The 15,926-nt window shown below is 37.9% G+C and overlaps 2 protein-coding genes across 3 annotated transcripts in view; one reads left to right on the top strand and one right to left on the bottom strand.

Annotated features, from left to right (window-relative positions):
• Window positions 1-75: 75 nt before the first annotated feature.
• On the bottom strand, window positions 76-10,466 carry LOC143859168 (vacuolar protein-sorting-associated protein 37 homolog 1-like). The gene is made up of 7 exons (XM_077369858.1): window positions 10,299-10,466; window positions 6,293-6,508; window positions 2,645-2,732; window positions 1,623-1,662; window positions 1,490-1,536; window positions 1,244-1,364; window positions 76-518 (listed from the first exon to the last, which is right to left on the bottom strand). The coding sequence occupies exons 1-7, from the start codon at window positions 10,313-10,315 to the stop codon at window positions 355-357; spliced, it is 693 nt and encodes a 230-aa protein (XP_077225973.1). The 5' UTR covers window positions 10,316-10,466; the 3' UTR covers window positions 76-354.
• Window positions 10,467-13,813: 3,347 nt separating this feature from the next.
• LOC143859151 (UDP-Glycosyltransferase superfamily protein) overlaps window positions 13,814-15,926 on the top strand; it is a 31,137-nt gene continuing 29,024 nt past the window's right edge. The window contains exon 1 of one of the 2 annotated variants that reach the window (XM_077369831.1): window positions 13,814-14,487. In XM_077369831.1, coding sequence (XP_077225946.1) covers window positions 14,110-14,487 — 378 coding nt within the window. In that variant the 5' untranslated portion in view covers window positions 13,814-14,109. The remainder of the gene's footprint in view (window positions 14,488-15,926) is intronic. The other variant, XM_077369830.1, reaches the window with a different exon arrangement.

The following is a 15,926-nucleotide window of genomic DNA, read 5'->3' on the forward strand; positions in this document are numbered from 1 at the left end:
AATATCTGCTCTTACAAACCACAATGGTTTCCTATCCACATTCAGTAAGCAAACATCCATGCCATCAAGACCAAATTTACAGAACCCAATCAACAAGTTCTTAAAACATATTTCAAGTACAACGAAGTTCCAAATTCTATCTTTTTCTGCAGTCCTTTTAGCGCCCAAAAAGCAAAGTTTGCTCAGTAAGAGGCTGCACTTTGTTGGGGAACAAACAAATATATTGGATTCAGATATCAACAGTAGAATGAAAATGACTCTGCAGATGGGGAAACATAATGCAATGTAGAGTTCAGATAAGAGTAATATTATTACAGACAAATAAATTTTCTATTCATATCAGTCATTTGCTCATCACCCAGTGGAGGATGTCTTGGCAGCAAGCTGTACAAGTGCTCGCCTGTGATAAACTGTCCGAAGCCGCTTATACTTTTGCACAAACGCTGCCAGATCGATCTCCTTGTTAAGAAACTGCCTGTGAAGTATTTCAGATTCCTCTTCTACTTTATCCATCGCGTCTGCAAGTCAATCATCATTCATAGCACTATAACATTTACCCTGTTTAAATCGATCCTTCTGTATAAAGTAGTATCCATTCATACCATACTTGGCCAAATGAACACATGTTTATCGATATACGCATTCATTTTTCATGCTTGCTTGTTGAAGTATGAATATATTGGAATTTTATTTGTTGTGCCCCGGCCAGTGGGCCCACACAGTTCGATGATTTCATATGTTGTGCACCTACTAGATACGCCGTGCCCAAAAAATCAACTCCATAGGATGATCCTAACCCTCCAATTTGTAGAGGGTTATGATCTTCCTATGGAGATGATTTCCAGGATAGGGCCTATCTAAGTCAGGGCCCAACAAATGAATGTTTTGAATATTGAACCTTGTGGGGCCCAAAGTTTTAAATTTCGTCCGAAATTGGGCAAAATTTCCGTCAACCGAAATTTGGTAAATGATAAAATATTGGCTTTTTTTGTAATGGATTTCGGCCCCCAAAATTTTAATCCATGGTGGGGCCCCCATTGTATTTTTATTTTTTTTTTAAATGGGTGCACCTGCATGCAGACACCATATAAAGTGTACATGCATCTATAGTTTATCAGCAAATCTACTCATGGTCTCAAGACTACTGTTCTTAAAATGGTCATGCGTAGGGGGTTCCAATCTCCTCAAAGGGAGCAGCAACATGGGTGTGACAAACCACAGATGGAAATTTAGAGTCGCGTACCTTGCATCCTTTGAAGCAGTCTTGAAGGAGCACAGAACTTAAGAATTTCATCCTTTTGCCTCTCCAGTTCAATTAATTTCTCTTGAGCAGTTGCCAACTCAGTCGTTCTAATGATTCTACACTATAAGGTCAAACAGAGAAGTAGAGGCAGTCAGTTATCAACTTTTTAGACGGACAGATACAGAAAGAAAACAAAAGGACACTTTTTTTTTTTTGAATGGCAACGAAAGGACCCTGATAGCTCACCTGGTTTCTAAGCTCCAAAATACGAGGCTCTTTCTCCAAGTTCTCCCCTATTCGAAATATACATTAGATTAGCCTCTAGTCGACCAACTAGCAAAAAACCTTTGGAGCAAAAATGTAAAGGAAAGATACTCACTCGCAAGCTGTGTTGTCTCCTTTCGAAGTTCATCCCCTATCTGATGAAAAAGATTGAGAAAAATGAAAAAACAAACAATGTGAAACTAAAATTTAACTAAGCCACACAATAGCACCAATTCGATACTTTATAAGATGAAGATGAAGATGACCAAAAGGAAATAAAAGAAGAAGCACCACCAGTCCAAAACAACAAAATTTTCTATCAAGAATGACAAACACCCTTAAAATAGGCATGACATCCATGTCAGTTTGTCCTACATGTAAATATGTAAAAGCAAATAAAAAAAGACAAACTGAGAGGGGAAAATGGTCAAATTTATTGGTATGGGAATTGTATTGACACCCATAAGTTTAGGAATTTTCCACCACAGCAGCTTACCCTATTTGATTTCCATTATACATTTATAACCTATGTTGCATCAGTACGGATACGAGTGTCGGAATACGAAACAGCTATTGAGTGTCGGATTCAACAAACTTCAAAAAGAACGATTCGTGGATTCTACAAAATATTTTAATCAACTTTCAAATTTGGTTTTTTTACATATTTGATTATAACAAAAAATATATTGAAAATTTTGATCAGTTAAGTAGATATAATATTTTATTTCTATTTACGAAACTTACTAGAAGGATGGGTAAAACTCAAAACATGAGTTAATACCAAACTGTGGTAGCTGTATGCAGAAAACAATGGATAAAAGAGATCTAGAAGTGTCTCAGAGAATCCTGAAGTATTGGAATCTGAGACATGTCCGACACGGATTCTTCTCCCATTTAAAAGAATCCATGTAACACGGTTTCTAACTATTTCCAAAGCAATGTAAGCAAGCTAGTCCCAAGAAAACACAGCATCATCTAATTCACGTTTTTGGGCCTAACTGAGTTGGCTCCAATTCCCACATTAGCAAACCACTATCCAGAGATTGCATTAGTTAACATTAGCCAATGATATTGAGCATTAGGTATGAAACTCACGGTAAGAAGCGAACATAAGGAAAAGTCATCTCTGTAACTTACACTGTTTTGAAGTTTGACTTGATCAAGTGAATGGAAGAAAGCACTGTATGCATCCTTATCATTTATAAGCTTTCGTAACTCCTCAACGCTATGAAGCATTCAAAAAACCATGCAATGAAATTAGTTGTCATCAAGTATAGATACTTCACAAAAATACTATCTATGGGAGATGATACCCGCACTCCATAGTTCATATTTGTAATCCTCTTCATTTTTAACTTCTTTGATTTGTTGTTGAAAGAATTTAGGCACTTGTAAAAGAAAGGAGAAAAATATAAAATGAAAATAGGAGTGCCGATATCAAAAAAAGTGTGTAGATAGCCGATACAAAAAAAAGAGGTGAGTGTGGATATCATATCCCAATATGAAATAAAACAAGCATTATATGTGACTCAAGCAACTATTTCTGGGACCATTGCAGAAAGGAATTTCGCGGCTGGCTGTTGCATGTGAGAGCAGCTACCACAGATGAAGTAAATGAATAGGACAAAACTGCTGAAAGCCAGGCAGCCAACTGCAAAATGGCTTTCTGCAATGGTCCCTAGCAAATCCCTGTGTGTGTGTGTGTGTGTGTGTGTGTGTGTGTGTGTGTGTGTGTGACGAATAACTTTGGCAAGGTCTATACGAAGTTGCAAATGATGTTACAAATAGAAAAGACATGAGCTCAGCATGACCTAAGACCAAATATATACATGCACTAATATTCTGAATTTATGAATAGCATGCTAAAGAAGAGTACTCATTGCATGCACAATATAGTTCCGTGTAACATCAAAAAGTTTCCAAAATATTGCAAAAGTGAGAAAATATTAATTGTGTGTGATATAAAAATATGAGTACAAGATATGACCATGCATACGAGTGCAAATAAATGATAAGAATCAGTTCAAAGTCTTAAGCAAAGGAGGAAGAAAGGGCAAAATGGTCATTTCACATGGGCCTTCGTTTGGAGATGCATTGTAGAGATGCGCCCTGTCTAGGAGTTAAATTAGGGGGTGAAACTCGGGCCGGGTTGCGTCAGGTTGGGGCCAACCCGAAGGAACAATCCTTCAACCCTAACCTTAACCTGACCCAACCCCCAACCCAAATAGCATTTAGGAGCAGAAAAAAATGTCTACTTTCTTCTCCAGCATGTGTTGGATTAGAGCACAAAAATTGTTATTTCCAGCCGCTTTAGAAGTTTCCATGGTACCTTTATTTATGGGCATGATTAATTAGACAATGGGTTTCTTTGAACAATTAAAAATGTGGAAAAAAAGGGTGGGATGCTTGCCTCGTTGCTGAATGAGAAAAGATCGTTGAGGGTGTTGACGAATTTCTGCCTTAAATGGAGGAAGGGCCGGACTTCCACAGAATACGGGAGAAAGTTCGTGTTTCCATGTGGGGTGAGATGCATGCCTTGTTTTGAATGAAGTTGCGGCCTTTTTGGATAAAGAGACATTCACATTTCTCGAATCTATATCGAGAGGTTTTTAGAGGGCTTCGAGTTCAACGAATACTTTGCAGAGAAGGAGACGATGAGAGAGAGAGAGAGAGAGAGAGAGAGAGACAGAGAGAGAGAGAGAGAGAGAGAGAGAGAGAGAGAGAGGAAGGAGGAGGAGGAGGTAGGATGTGGAGAGAGTTCGTGTTTCCCTCTGGGGTGAGATGCTTGCCTTGTTTTGAATGAAGTTGCGGCGATAAAGATACATTCACGTTTCTCCGATCTAAATCGAGAAGTTTTTAGAGGGCTTCGAGTTCTACGATTATTCTGCAAAGGAGGAGAGAGAGAGAGAGAGAGAGAGAGAGAGAGGATGTGAAAAGGAGACAAGATGCATAGGTATTCGAATTTTTAACTGTATACTAAAAACATTAAAAAAATGGAATCATTGCAGAAAATGGGAGGGATGAGTAGGTATTATGAGTTTTAACTTTATACGGAAAAAAACTTTAAAAAAGAATGGAATCTTCGGGTTTGGTTCGGGGCGGATTACCCGGCACCTTAACCCTAATCCGACCCGAAAAGATTCAGGTTGCCATTTTTCAACCCTAAGCCAACCCGAAAATCGCAAACGTCAAACCGAGCTGAGAAAAAATCGGGTGAGCCCAACACAAGTTGCACCCCCAAGTTAAATGATTAATGAGAGAGCCTTCTATAATGTTTTGAGTGGGTCTCTTTTTTTTATTACTTTCACTAAAGTCAATTGAGTGATTTTTACGTTAAAAGCTAGGCCTCATCACTCTCATAGTCTCATCTGATTTGAAAAGGGAAGAGCCATTATTTGTATTACTCTTATCATATTTTAAAAAGGGAGAGCCCTTATTTGTGTGCGTGTGTTGGATTGGGAGAAAGTGGGGGGGAGTGGGGGCTGTTTTTTGTCGGGTTTTTAGAGAGTTCATAGAGGGATTTTTTTTTTGTTTGTGTGTGCTGTTCGCGCGCCCGGGGGGGGGTGTTGATTTGGAATTTTCTAGAATTCCTTACTTCTCTATTGTTGAAAACTGAGAAATCTCCAATCTCTCAAAATATTATCAGATAGGATATACAGCGAATGACGAGATGAGCTGCAAGAACCATAAACACGCAAAGAAAGAACATACAAGATATATTTGGTTCGGTAGTGTGCCTACATCCAAGGGACGAGATAATTCACTACTTTTTTTAGGGTTACAAACTCTCCTTCCTTTCCTCTCGGCCAAGACATGCACAAAAAACCTCACACCCTCCAACCAAACTCAATACTCATATCAAGTTCAGTTTTACCATCTCATCTGACATAGCCATAACCCACATGTGGTTTTCCCCGCCACTCATAGTGTCCTGAAAACATCGAGGTAACTAAAACAAAAGAGACAAATCTTCAAATCCATACATGACAAGTTGCTTAGTATTCCGCTTCGGCATTGACCTTGCTATACTACATAACGCTTCTTGCTCATCATGACAGTCAAATTAGGATTTTGGAATTCTCTAGAAGTCCTTACTTCTCTTACCATTCAAAAAAAAAAAACTTACTCTCTATGTGTAAACCTTAGCCATCTCTTTTACACATTTCATATTTATGAAAAGAGGGATTTTCCTTGGAACATGAAGAATTCTTCTTCTCCTTACATCTTGATGTAATTTCTTGATCGCCAGTGGGTGTGATACGTTTGGTCTAGTGGTGTGAAGCCCTAGAGTTCTATCTCTCCTCTTCTCCATCTTCAACGGTAATATCTCCAGCATCCCCATTCTACTCTTTGTTAGAAATTTGAAAGGCTCTCTGTAATTTTGGGTTCTGAATTGTAAAGCTCTTGTCGAGTGTTAGGTTTTGCAGAGATCATTGAGAAGAACAACATGGATAGATTGAATCTAAAATCCAATGGATGGATTGAGTTACATTACGCAAAATTTCAACTGAAAATATGCAACGGTAACAAATAAGAAACATGAGTTAAATCCCCAAAAGTACCATATATTTGAAGCATGATAATGAGTACCCATGAAGTATCCAATAATAGTGTCAGTATATAATTGTGTTGTATAATTGTGTTGGACGTGATACATTGGACTTATATAGGTAACCGATAACGTAGTATAGTGCCCTATAATATCAACAAGTTTCAAGAAGTAATCATGAGGGAATATTACAACAAATGCATTAATGATTTAAAACAGATATTAGATGAAATTACTCTTTATCCCTCAAGAGACCAGTTATGCTTGAGGTCTCAGTAGGTGAAGGTTGCCCATGTGATGACCCTCTTTGATGCGCATTGAGGCTCGAAGAAGAGTTTGGTGTAGAAGGTCGAGAAGAATTTGGTGATGAGCTGACCGTTGATGGTGGTGGGTACCAAGACTGTGTCGGGATCTCTTGTAGATTTGGCCGATTTTCCTGCTCTTGAGAACCCCTGCATGTAGACAAAAGATTAGAGCTCTAAAAAGCAACAAAATAAATCAATGCATTTGCATTTCAAAATATAATATATTACCGACCATGTTATCACAGTCCAGGAATGCTTAACACTATGAGATCGGCATCATTCAAAATACGCACATATATACGACAACATTAACTAATTTCAAACATGAATTATGAGTATATGATTAGCTTTACATAAAAACGCAATCCTCCTGTAGCTTTTATATTTTTTATAGTGATCGCACCTCCCATTTTAAAGCCTTAGTGCAATGTTTTCGACAAAAAGAGGAGAATGAGTGTAACAAAGAGAAGGGTGTGAATATGCATGTGTGTGTTTGTGTGTATGTATGTGTGTGTGTATATATACACACACACACACTAGTATTCTGGGCCATGATATGTATGGTTGTAAAATCATGGACCCCACACCATCAAAACACGAGGTGTAAAATGGTGGGGTCCACCTTATTTCATAGGTTTGGAAAGACATGGTGGAGCCCACATCTTCAATAACATTAGAGGTAAAATAGTGGGATCCACCCTATGCATAGGTTTGTGTAGAGATGTGGGCCCCACCCACCAATGCCTGAGGTGTAAAATGGCAGACCGTTTCCCATAAAAAATGAGGCATAAAACGTTGGCCCCATCTCATCAATAACATGAGATGTAAAATCGTAGGCCCCACCATATGCATGGGTTTGGGTGGAGATGGTGGGCCCACCACATCAAAACATGAGGTGTAAAATCATGGGCGCCATCCACAGTAGGCATGGTTATTAAATGTTGGGCCTCACCCCGATCATAGCATGAGTGTAAAATGGTGGCCCACCAGATCAAGTGTAATATGGTGTCCCCCACCCATGCTTTGCTTGCGTACAAAGTGTCAGGCCCCACTCTATCAAAACAAAACATGTGGTATAAAGAAAAGGTTTTCCAATAAAGAATTTCCTTGGAAAGAAAGCAAATAACAATGGAAAGAAACCTCGTTAGTATATATTATAGATATAGATTTTTTTTTCAATATATATGTATGTATGTATGTATGTGGGAGTTGTAGCGTCCATCGCAGAAGGCATTTTGCGGATGGGCTGTTGGATGTGAGAGCAGCCACCTCATGAATGAAGACAAACTCAAAAGTGAGCCGATGTAGTTGCTCTCACATGCAAAATCCCACTAGTGAAATGCCTTCTGCGATGGACGCTTATATATATATATATATATATGTGTGTGTGTGTGTGTGGGGGGGGGGGGGGGGGGGGGGATTGATATTGCCACCCACAAACTAAGCACTTTCACCCGCATTAGTGTCCTAAATCTAAAAACTAACACCAAATTGAACAAGTTAGCATGGGCATGGGCACCTAATTTTAGGGGTGGCAAAACACCCTCAATTCAATACATATGTACGAAAACAGCATTGCCACTCCATTGTTTTGGTACTTTCCACACATCAATTTCAACCTAGAGCTTAGATGCATGTTTGGGATAACCCACTATCGAAGTTTCACAATCCAACTGAAAGAAAATTTTCCGTAACCACAAAAACATCGCTAAAATATCTAAATTTTTCTTATGAACAAACGACACCTCTCCCATGTAATAATTACAAGTATGTCATTAACTAACAAGTAAACCTAATGTTAAAGTATTTAAAAGAATGCCACAAGCTTCCTAATACTTAGAATATATGTAATCCCCTATGTACACAATTAATCAAATGATGGCATAAACACCTAAAAGCGATTGCACAGTCTCACTAAGCACTAATCCAAGATACTAAGGTCCGAGGGATGAAATTTCTAGGACCAAATCATTATCCCAACACAGAGCATACTATACTGGATCGCCGTCTAACCAATATGGCAACATCCATCTTTAGTAGCTTAGTGAAGCCTGCATGACATAGACTAGTGAATTAGCTCCAACTCCACACGAGCTAGTAGCCCATAACATCATTTAAGCTCGATTTGCATAGACTAATCGACTAAAGATTGATATGTCACAAACTTGTTTCCCACATCAAATTCCAGGGAGAAACATTGCGAACACCATGAAGTGTTGCTGCATTGTCACCCAAATTAAGGTCAAGATTTTAAATTTCAGTTTTAGTTTTGGTTTAGGTCATCAGCAAAATGGAAACATTTCGGTTTTGGCCGAAATTTCATAAAATTGCACACATTTCGATAAGAAAATCGCAGCCGAAGTCCAGGTAAGATTCTTTACCAGTGGTTTTTTCTTGTTATTTTTGTCATTTTTAGAAATATATTAAAGGAATCTCGTTATTCTTCTCTTTTCTGCGAGTGAAGTTGATTTTTGTCAGGGTTTCAACAAAAACTTTGCTTCTTTATCTAAAAAGTTGTATGCTTCGCATATTTCGACCGAAACATTAACAAAATCCTGAAATTTTGGGCAAAATTTTGAAATTTTGAGCGAAACCCAGTATTTTTCCAAAACCAAGAGGATTTCTTTTTGGTAGAAGCAGAAATTTAAAACCGTGATTAAGGTTGATGTACTACACTTTGATGCAAAGTTGCACATTGAAGAATTCTGAAGGATGTTGAGCAGGTTTTCAATGACTTGGAACTATTGGATGAAGGCCACGATGGTGGGTGTAAGTCGTGGGGAGCCGAATATTAGTTTCCAAGAAAAATAAAGAGTCTTGAAAAGGCATTTTTATGCCCGCGAACTATGAACAAACGCTTTTACTAGCAGTTCCAAACATTAAGGTAAGGAAGTAAGTCGGTAAAAGAGTACACAATCAACTTCCTGATTCAAACTCCGGGGAACTGAAAATCAACTCATGGCCCATTCAATTTTGGATCTGTGAATAAATAATACGAATCATTTTTAGTTATAATCAATTTGGTTGTGTGTAGTGGTGAACAATTTGTGATGAAAGTAGAAGCTCAACTTGAAGCAAGATGTTTATATGGGAAATGCTAACAACAAAGATTGATGTGTCTACATGTAGTCAAGGAAGGTCAGGCAATTCATGTTTACCCACAAATGAGATGTCTACTTGAATATCAAATAGGGGTGTATGGTTCAAGAGCAATAAAGTGACCATGGATCAATATAGTGCCCAAACAAGAATTTTGTGGAAGGATAGTATGGTGAGGAAGATCACATCATCAGGAAGCAACTTGAGAAAATGACAGAACCATGTACAAGAGGATAGAATTACATATGGAAATGAAAGGTGAAACCCTACTTGTATGATAAGTGGTTTATGTACCTAGAGCACCAAATAAATGGTTAAACACTTTTTTGCAAGTGTATGCCACATGAAAATGGAAAAAGATTTATATCATACAACCCTAAATCCCACGGTACCCATTTGAAACAACCAATAACCAGTGAAATTATCTGAATGAAAGATTCACCAAAAGCTGATCATAGCCCCCCTCTATTTTCACTTTCTTTTTCTCTTTCAGATCATTAACCCATTAAAATGATCATGATAAGATTCTCTACGGATTAAGCGATAAAACAAGAAAATGATTGATACCCACCTCATAATTACTCCAAATCGTTAAAGAAAAATAGTCATTAGATCCTATAGAGATTGTATGACAAACCCAAAAATAATAATTAAAAAAATTGCCATCTCTCTTACAATTTAGCCTAAATAGTTAAAGGAATCAAAGCCTATGTAGTTATCAAATACCCTAAATACAGACCTACCTAACAATCTTAGTTTCAATAAACTAATCAACATAGGAAATGAAAAACCCACAAACTAAATACAAAGAAAACATAAGATAGGGATTGGGAAATACCAGAAGGATTTGAACATGGTTGATAGGGTTTCGAGTTGGACAAAATCGAAGGATTGGGAAGAAACCCTAGAGGGGGAAGAGAGATTGAAATCGCCTCTACACGTAAACGCGGAGATTTTTATCGATCGCGCGTTCGTTCTGTCTCTCTAACGAGGAGGGTCTATTTTTCAACGGTGATTTTATACGGTGCAAGCCCTTATTGTCTCGTATTTTTTTAAAAGTAGTGTGAGGCTGACACTATTGGATGATCTAAACCGTCCATTTGGTGGGCATGATCTAAATGGGTTGTGGCCCAAAATCATTTTCTTAGGATGATCCTAGCCCCCCGATCGATAGAGGTTTACATAATATGCAGTCCTCGATAGATCGGAGGGCTAGAATCGTCCTATGGATATGATTTTTGGGCCGCGGCCTGTTTAGATCACGACCCATCAAATGGACGGTTTGGATCATCTAATGGTGTCGGCCTTACATTACTTTTTGAAATATACGGGACTATAAGGGCGTACACATATAGAATCTAATGTCGGTCGATCAATCTTTCTCGTATGACGTTTGCGCGTGAAATTCATTTTTTTTCATAACGACTGTGGGGGACACTTCATAGGTTGATCCAAACCGTTCATTTGTACTGTTAGTCTGTTACAGCCTAAATGGGCCTTTACCCTGTAATCATCTCGATCGGAGGTTTTATAAGTACTGTACAGTCCACACCATAGGATGATCCAAACCATCCATTTGAAGGGCCATAACGAAAATACGTTGTGCCCCGAAAATTATTTCCATAAGATTATCCTAGCCTTCCAATCAATACAGGAACTGTACGTTAGTGAAAACTCTGTAGATCAGAAGGCTAGGATCATCCTATAGAAATGATTTTTGGGGCACAATATTCACTGTGTACCCCAGTAAATGGTTGTCGATCAAGTCCATACTACTATAGTACTATGGAGGAATATCTTTCAATGACTAGACATCAAAGGACCAATGGATCACAAGGCCAACAAGATCAACGACCCACGCTGAATCACTATGCTTCAAGAATTTTATATTTAAAAGGAATTTCTTCTTTTTTTTTAATATTTTCTTAAGTCGGAAGAAATCCATCTTGAGTTGGACATCCTAGGTAGAGAGAGATTTTATAAACTTTTATTAGGGCCCGTTTGGATACCTCCCATTTCGTATTTGGATTTGGAATTGAGTTTTGAATAGAAAATTAATAGATCCGGCACCTCATGTAGAGAGGAGACAGAGAGGGAAGAGGGTACTTCCTAGTGGAGGGGAGAGGTTGAGGAGGAATGTAGGAAACTTCCAGATCTATGGATTTCCAATTTCTTATTTCCACAGCAAATTTAGAAATCTGATTTTTTTTCACTATCAGCTGCTGAATTAGAAATCTACTAATTTGATCCGATCCAAATTACAATGCAAAAAGGGCTGCAAATGTGAGAAATCCAAATCAAAATATTCCCTTTTACTTAAATCAATTTTCTCCCATTTGAATATTTTCATTAGTTGCTAAACATCATTTCATCCATTTAAATGGCCTCTCCACCCTTCAAGTGCCCCCATTTTTATTTTATTTTTTTCAACTTTTCCCGTCCCTTTCCCTCCATTCACCACCCGTTATACTTTCGCCTTCCTTCCTATTTTCTCCCAGCTTCCGCCCCCGCATCAATAAGTCCCTCAAAATCCAGAAATAGGAGAAATGGGCGTGACGCGTCTGATCTGTCGAATGCCATTCTTTATTTGTTCATTATCCACTGTGAAAAAAATACACAACTGCAAGAAAGAGTGGTTAAATAATGTGGCCATAGTTTACAAATTTCCAAATTCACCAAAATTCACTTCTTTTAGGCTTTGTTTGGATTGAAAGAAAAACATTTATGAAAAAACTTATGCATAGTCAAGAAATTCCTCAAATGAAAAACCAGGAGTCCAATGGAAAGAAAGGAGATATAAATGAGAAGTAAAGCTAAAATAGATCCATAACTAGAAAAAGTCTAAGAGTGTAACTTTTATACCTTCTTATTATTGGATGATCCTTCTACTATGAACGAATATAATCCATTATGTCAACTAATTAGGAGTTAACAAATTTAGCTCATGGAAGTAAACTAATAAATTTATTGTTTTCCGTTTCTTGATTTTTAGCCACTTCACACTCATCTCCACTTGGAGACACCAGATTACATGGAAACAATTCTTGGTAGCCAAATGCAACCAGTGTCGCCAGCGGACAATGTTTGGATTGTAGGAATTTTACGTCACATTTTGAAAGGAAAAACTTCTCCAAAATTTTTATATTTTCAACCGCTTTGCTGTGTTCTTTTGGACTGTCGGAATCACAGATCGAAATCTACATCATACCCCGATTCATAAATTCATAAGCATATTCTCCTCAATAGAATGAGAAAAAAACAAAAAATGTAATTAAAAAAATACAATAAAACTCCACTCCAACCGGGGTGGAATCGGAATACTACCTCTTGTGTTTGGAAATAAATTCAGACCTTTTTTTCCCTTCGTAATTTTGCCCCAATGTCAATCCCACTCCTCACTTTCGTTCTTTTTTAAACCAAACCTTAATGTAACAGAGAATCATAATCAAATGTCGATTCCAACGCCCGATTCCAGTTATCCAAACCCACCTTTCAAGTTTTATGATATTCCTAAAGAGAAATGCTAAACTCAAAAGGCGTTCTTGTAAAAAAGGCGGGGCCCTGACTCACCCTCCGTGGAGGAACCCTTAGGTTTTCGGGGTATTGGATTCTCACCAATGTTTGCGTTGCTCAAGCTGTCAAATTGGAATTCACAAACAAACATGTCTCTCTTTCAACCACCACAGAAGTCCCTCTTAAGAGATAAGATTTTTTGTTGAATCAAGAAAAAGTTGTGCAATGGTCTCACAGACAATTAAGATCATAACCATCTTTAATGGAATTTGACAAATAGGGGCGCATGTGATTCTACGCAAGGTTTTAAATTTCAGTTTCGGTAACCATTTCGGACCTCTGAAATTTGGTATTTCGTGTCAAAATTTTGGACCGAAATTCCAAAATTTTCCTAAATTTCGGCTGAAATTTTGTAACATTTCTTAAAAAAAAAAATTGATATTTTCTGGAAAATTCGGTTTCGGCCCCACCGAAACCGAAATTTCGGCCGAAATTTAAAACCATGATTCTACCATTCCCCTACCTTAACCTCCATAAATAGTGGAAAGTAAAAAATTTACAAAGAATTTTTTTTTCACCAGAATTGCTGTGTTCCTGCAATCCAAACAGTGAGGGGATTTGGCAGTTGATGTATTGGGTCTCTCTCTCTATCATTACATATTTTTTTGGCAGATGATTTTTTCACCCCATTTAGGATCATGCGCCCCGCTTGTAACGTGAATTGTGTCCAGACTGTTAACGCTTTTTATGTCAAATGATTCAAATCACGTTAACAGGGGGCGCATAATCCTATAGTGGGGTGAAAAAATCAGCTCTATTTTTTTCTTAAACAGCAACCAGTCCCAATCATCGGGCAACATCAAGATTCAAATAAGAAAAAATCTCGACGAAAATGCTGACTCTCTCCCTCTCTGTGTCTGTGATTACGGTGCTCGCTAACGTGCGCCGTGGGCAGCTTTAAACCCCCCACACTCATCCCCCCTCACCATATCTCTCCACTTATTCCAAATCATTTTTCTCCTTCTCATTCTTCAAAGAACAAATCAACTCCCTCTTCTTTTGATATCACCACCCCCTTCCTCCATGCTAAACCTCTTAGCAAAATCAAGAAACAAAGAAAGAAACCTAAAACCAACATGAGCGGATTCTTCAAACGAAACCCTAACCCTAACCCTAATCGCAACCATGGCAGAGATTGGAGATCTGACCGTCGATCACGCCCTCGACCCCGGAGGAATTTTACGTGTCCGACCAAGGGATCCTCTCAATTTTACTGTGCGATTTTTGCCCTAGTTGTAATCTCTCTTGTGGCCACGATTTTTCTACAGAGTTCTGTGACTAATGTTTTTAAGCCAGGTGGAGAAAAAGTTATGTTTTCGCGCGATCATCATAATTTTGGGAATGTGTTGAGATTCGTGCCGTTAAGGCTTTTGCAGAGATTTTCTAAACAGAGTAGTCTCGATCTGTTGAGGACGGAGCCTAGGGTTGCAATTCGCCCGCCTAGATTGGCAATCGTAAGTGATTTAATTTTCTTTGTTCTTATAAATCTCATTTTTCACTTTCTTGGATTGTTGTTTGTTCTGTCTTAGATTTTTTTTTTTTTTTTTACAGTAATGGTGTTCTTTGTTCTCTCTCTTGTCATTTTCTTTTATTTCTTTTTGGGAAATTTTATCAGCACAACCCTAATTTGAAACCCAGCTGTCTTTTCTTCTTGATTGGCTCGTGAGGGCTTTTTGGGAAATGTAATGTTCTTTTAACAGTTCTTTAAATACTAAAGGACAAGATGGTTTGTGAAAAAAAATCAAAATATGGCTGTGTTGATATCATGTTCTTTTCTTTTTTTAATGGGTTTGAAGGATATGTAAAGAACATGGGAAGTCCAGAAACTTACTTTATTTTGTTGATGAACTTCCATAACATATTCATGTAGTATTAAAGAAAACTAGAATTCTTATCTTGATGGAAAGAACTGTTGGATAATTATGTTGCCTTGTGAATATTATTAGCCTATGAACACTACATATTAGCATCACATGGTCTAGACTTCAAGATGATGTCATTTGGTACTCTGTTGCCTCACAAGTTCAAGATAGCCTGCCTGCTCAAAGTGATGAACAAAGTGCTTTTCGAGAAAAGTGGTTGTGGGGATTTGGGGAGGAGGGGAATCATCTGTGGGCACATCGTAGTAAGCAAAAATATGGAACCAGCTACAAATACTTGGATTCCATAAGCCCATGCCGATTTGATATTCCATGCATAAGATACGGTTACTTTGCTGTGCAGTTCAATGATGTTGTCCTCCAAATATCATTGTCTGCATTAATGAAATGAAATGAAATGCAAATAATATCTTTCCATTTTTTGTCGTTCTGACCATTTCGGTTGAATTTTGGGAATTTTGGTCAAATTTCGATCAAAATTTCGAAGAAATAATGACATAAAAGGAAATCGTGTAAATTTCATTTCGGTGGGGATGGAAATGGAAACATTTCGATCATTTCGGGGAAATTTAAGGGAGATTTAAAACCATGATTAGGGCTACCCATAAAAAAATGTTGCGCCCCATGGTGCATTATTCTACCACTAAATTGGCAAATAAAATAAAGTTAGAGCACCGTAGTGCCCCTAGATTCGTGATCTATAATTGGCATACCATGCTCGATGTATCTATAGTCCTCGTAAGTCTCAACATCATGCTATCGTTGAGAAGAACTGTCTTACCCGGTAACTCTGTAACTCATAACCTAGCCAAATCAAGTGCTGTGGCTAGTGACGATGTCATCTTTGTTGGTATGCCTGGAATCTGGCGACAATGTACCCTTTCATCGGCCACAACTATTTTTGTTGAACATTTAAAGAACATTTAAAGAAGTGATGAGTTTCCTTTTCATGCGAGTTATGAATGAGCTTCCATTGGATACTAAATTGAATTAATACTTGACAGATACTGAAT

This window comes from Tasmannia lanceolata, unplaced genomic scaffold (genome assembly GCF_043159265.1).
Source record: "Tasmannia lanceolata isolate RefF3 unplaced genomic scaffold, GAP_Taslan_0.1 ptg000029l, whole genome shotgun sequence".
Lineage (NCBI taxonomy): Eukaryota > Viridiplantae > Streptophyta > Magnoliopsida > Canellales > Winteraceae > Tasmannia > Tasmannia lanceolata.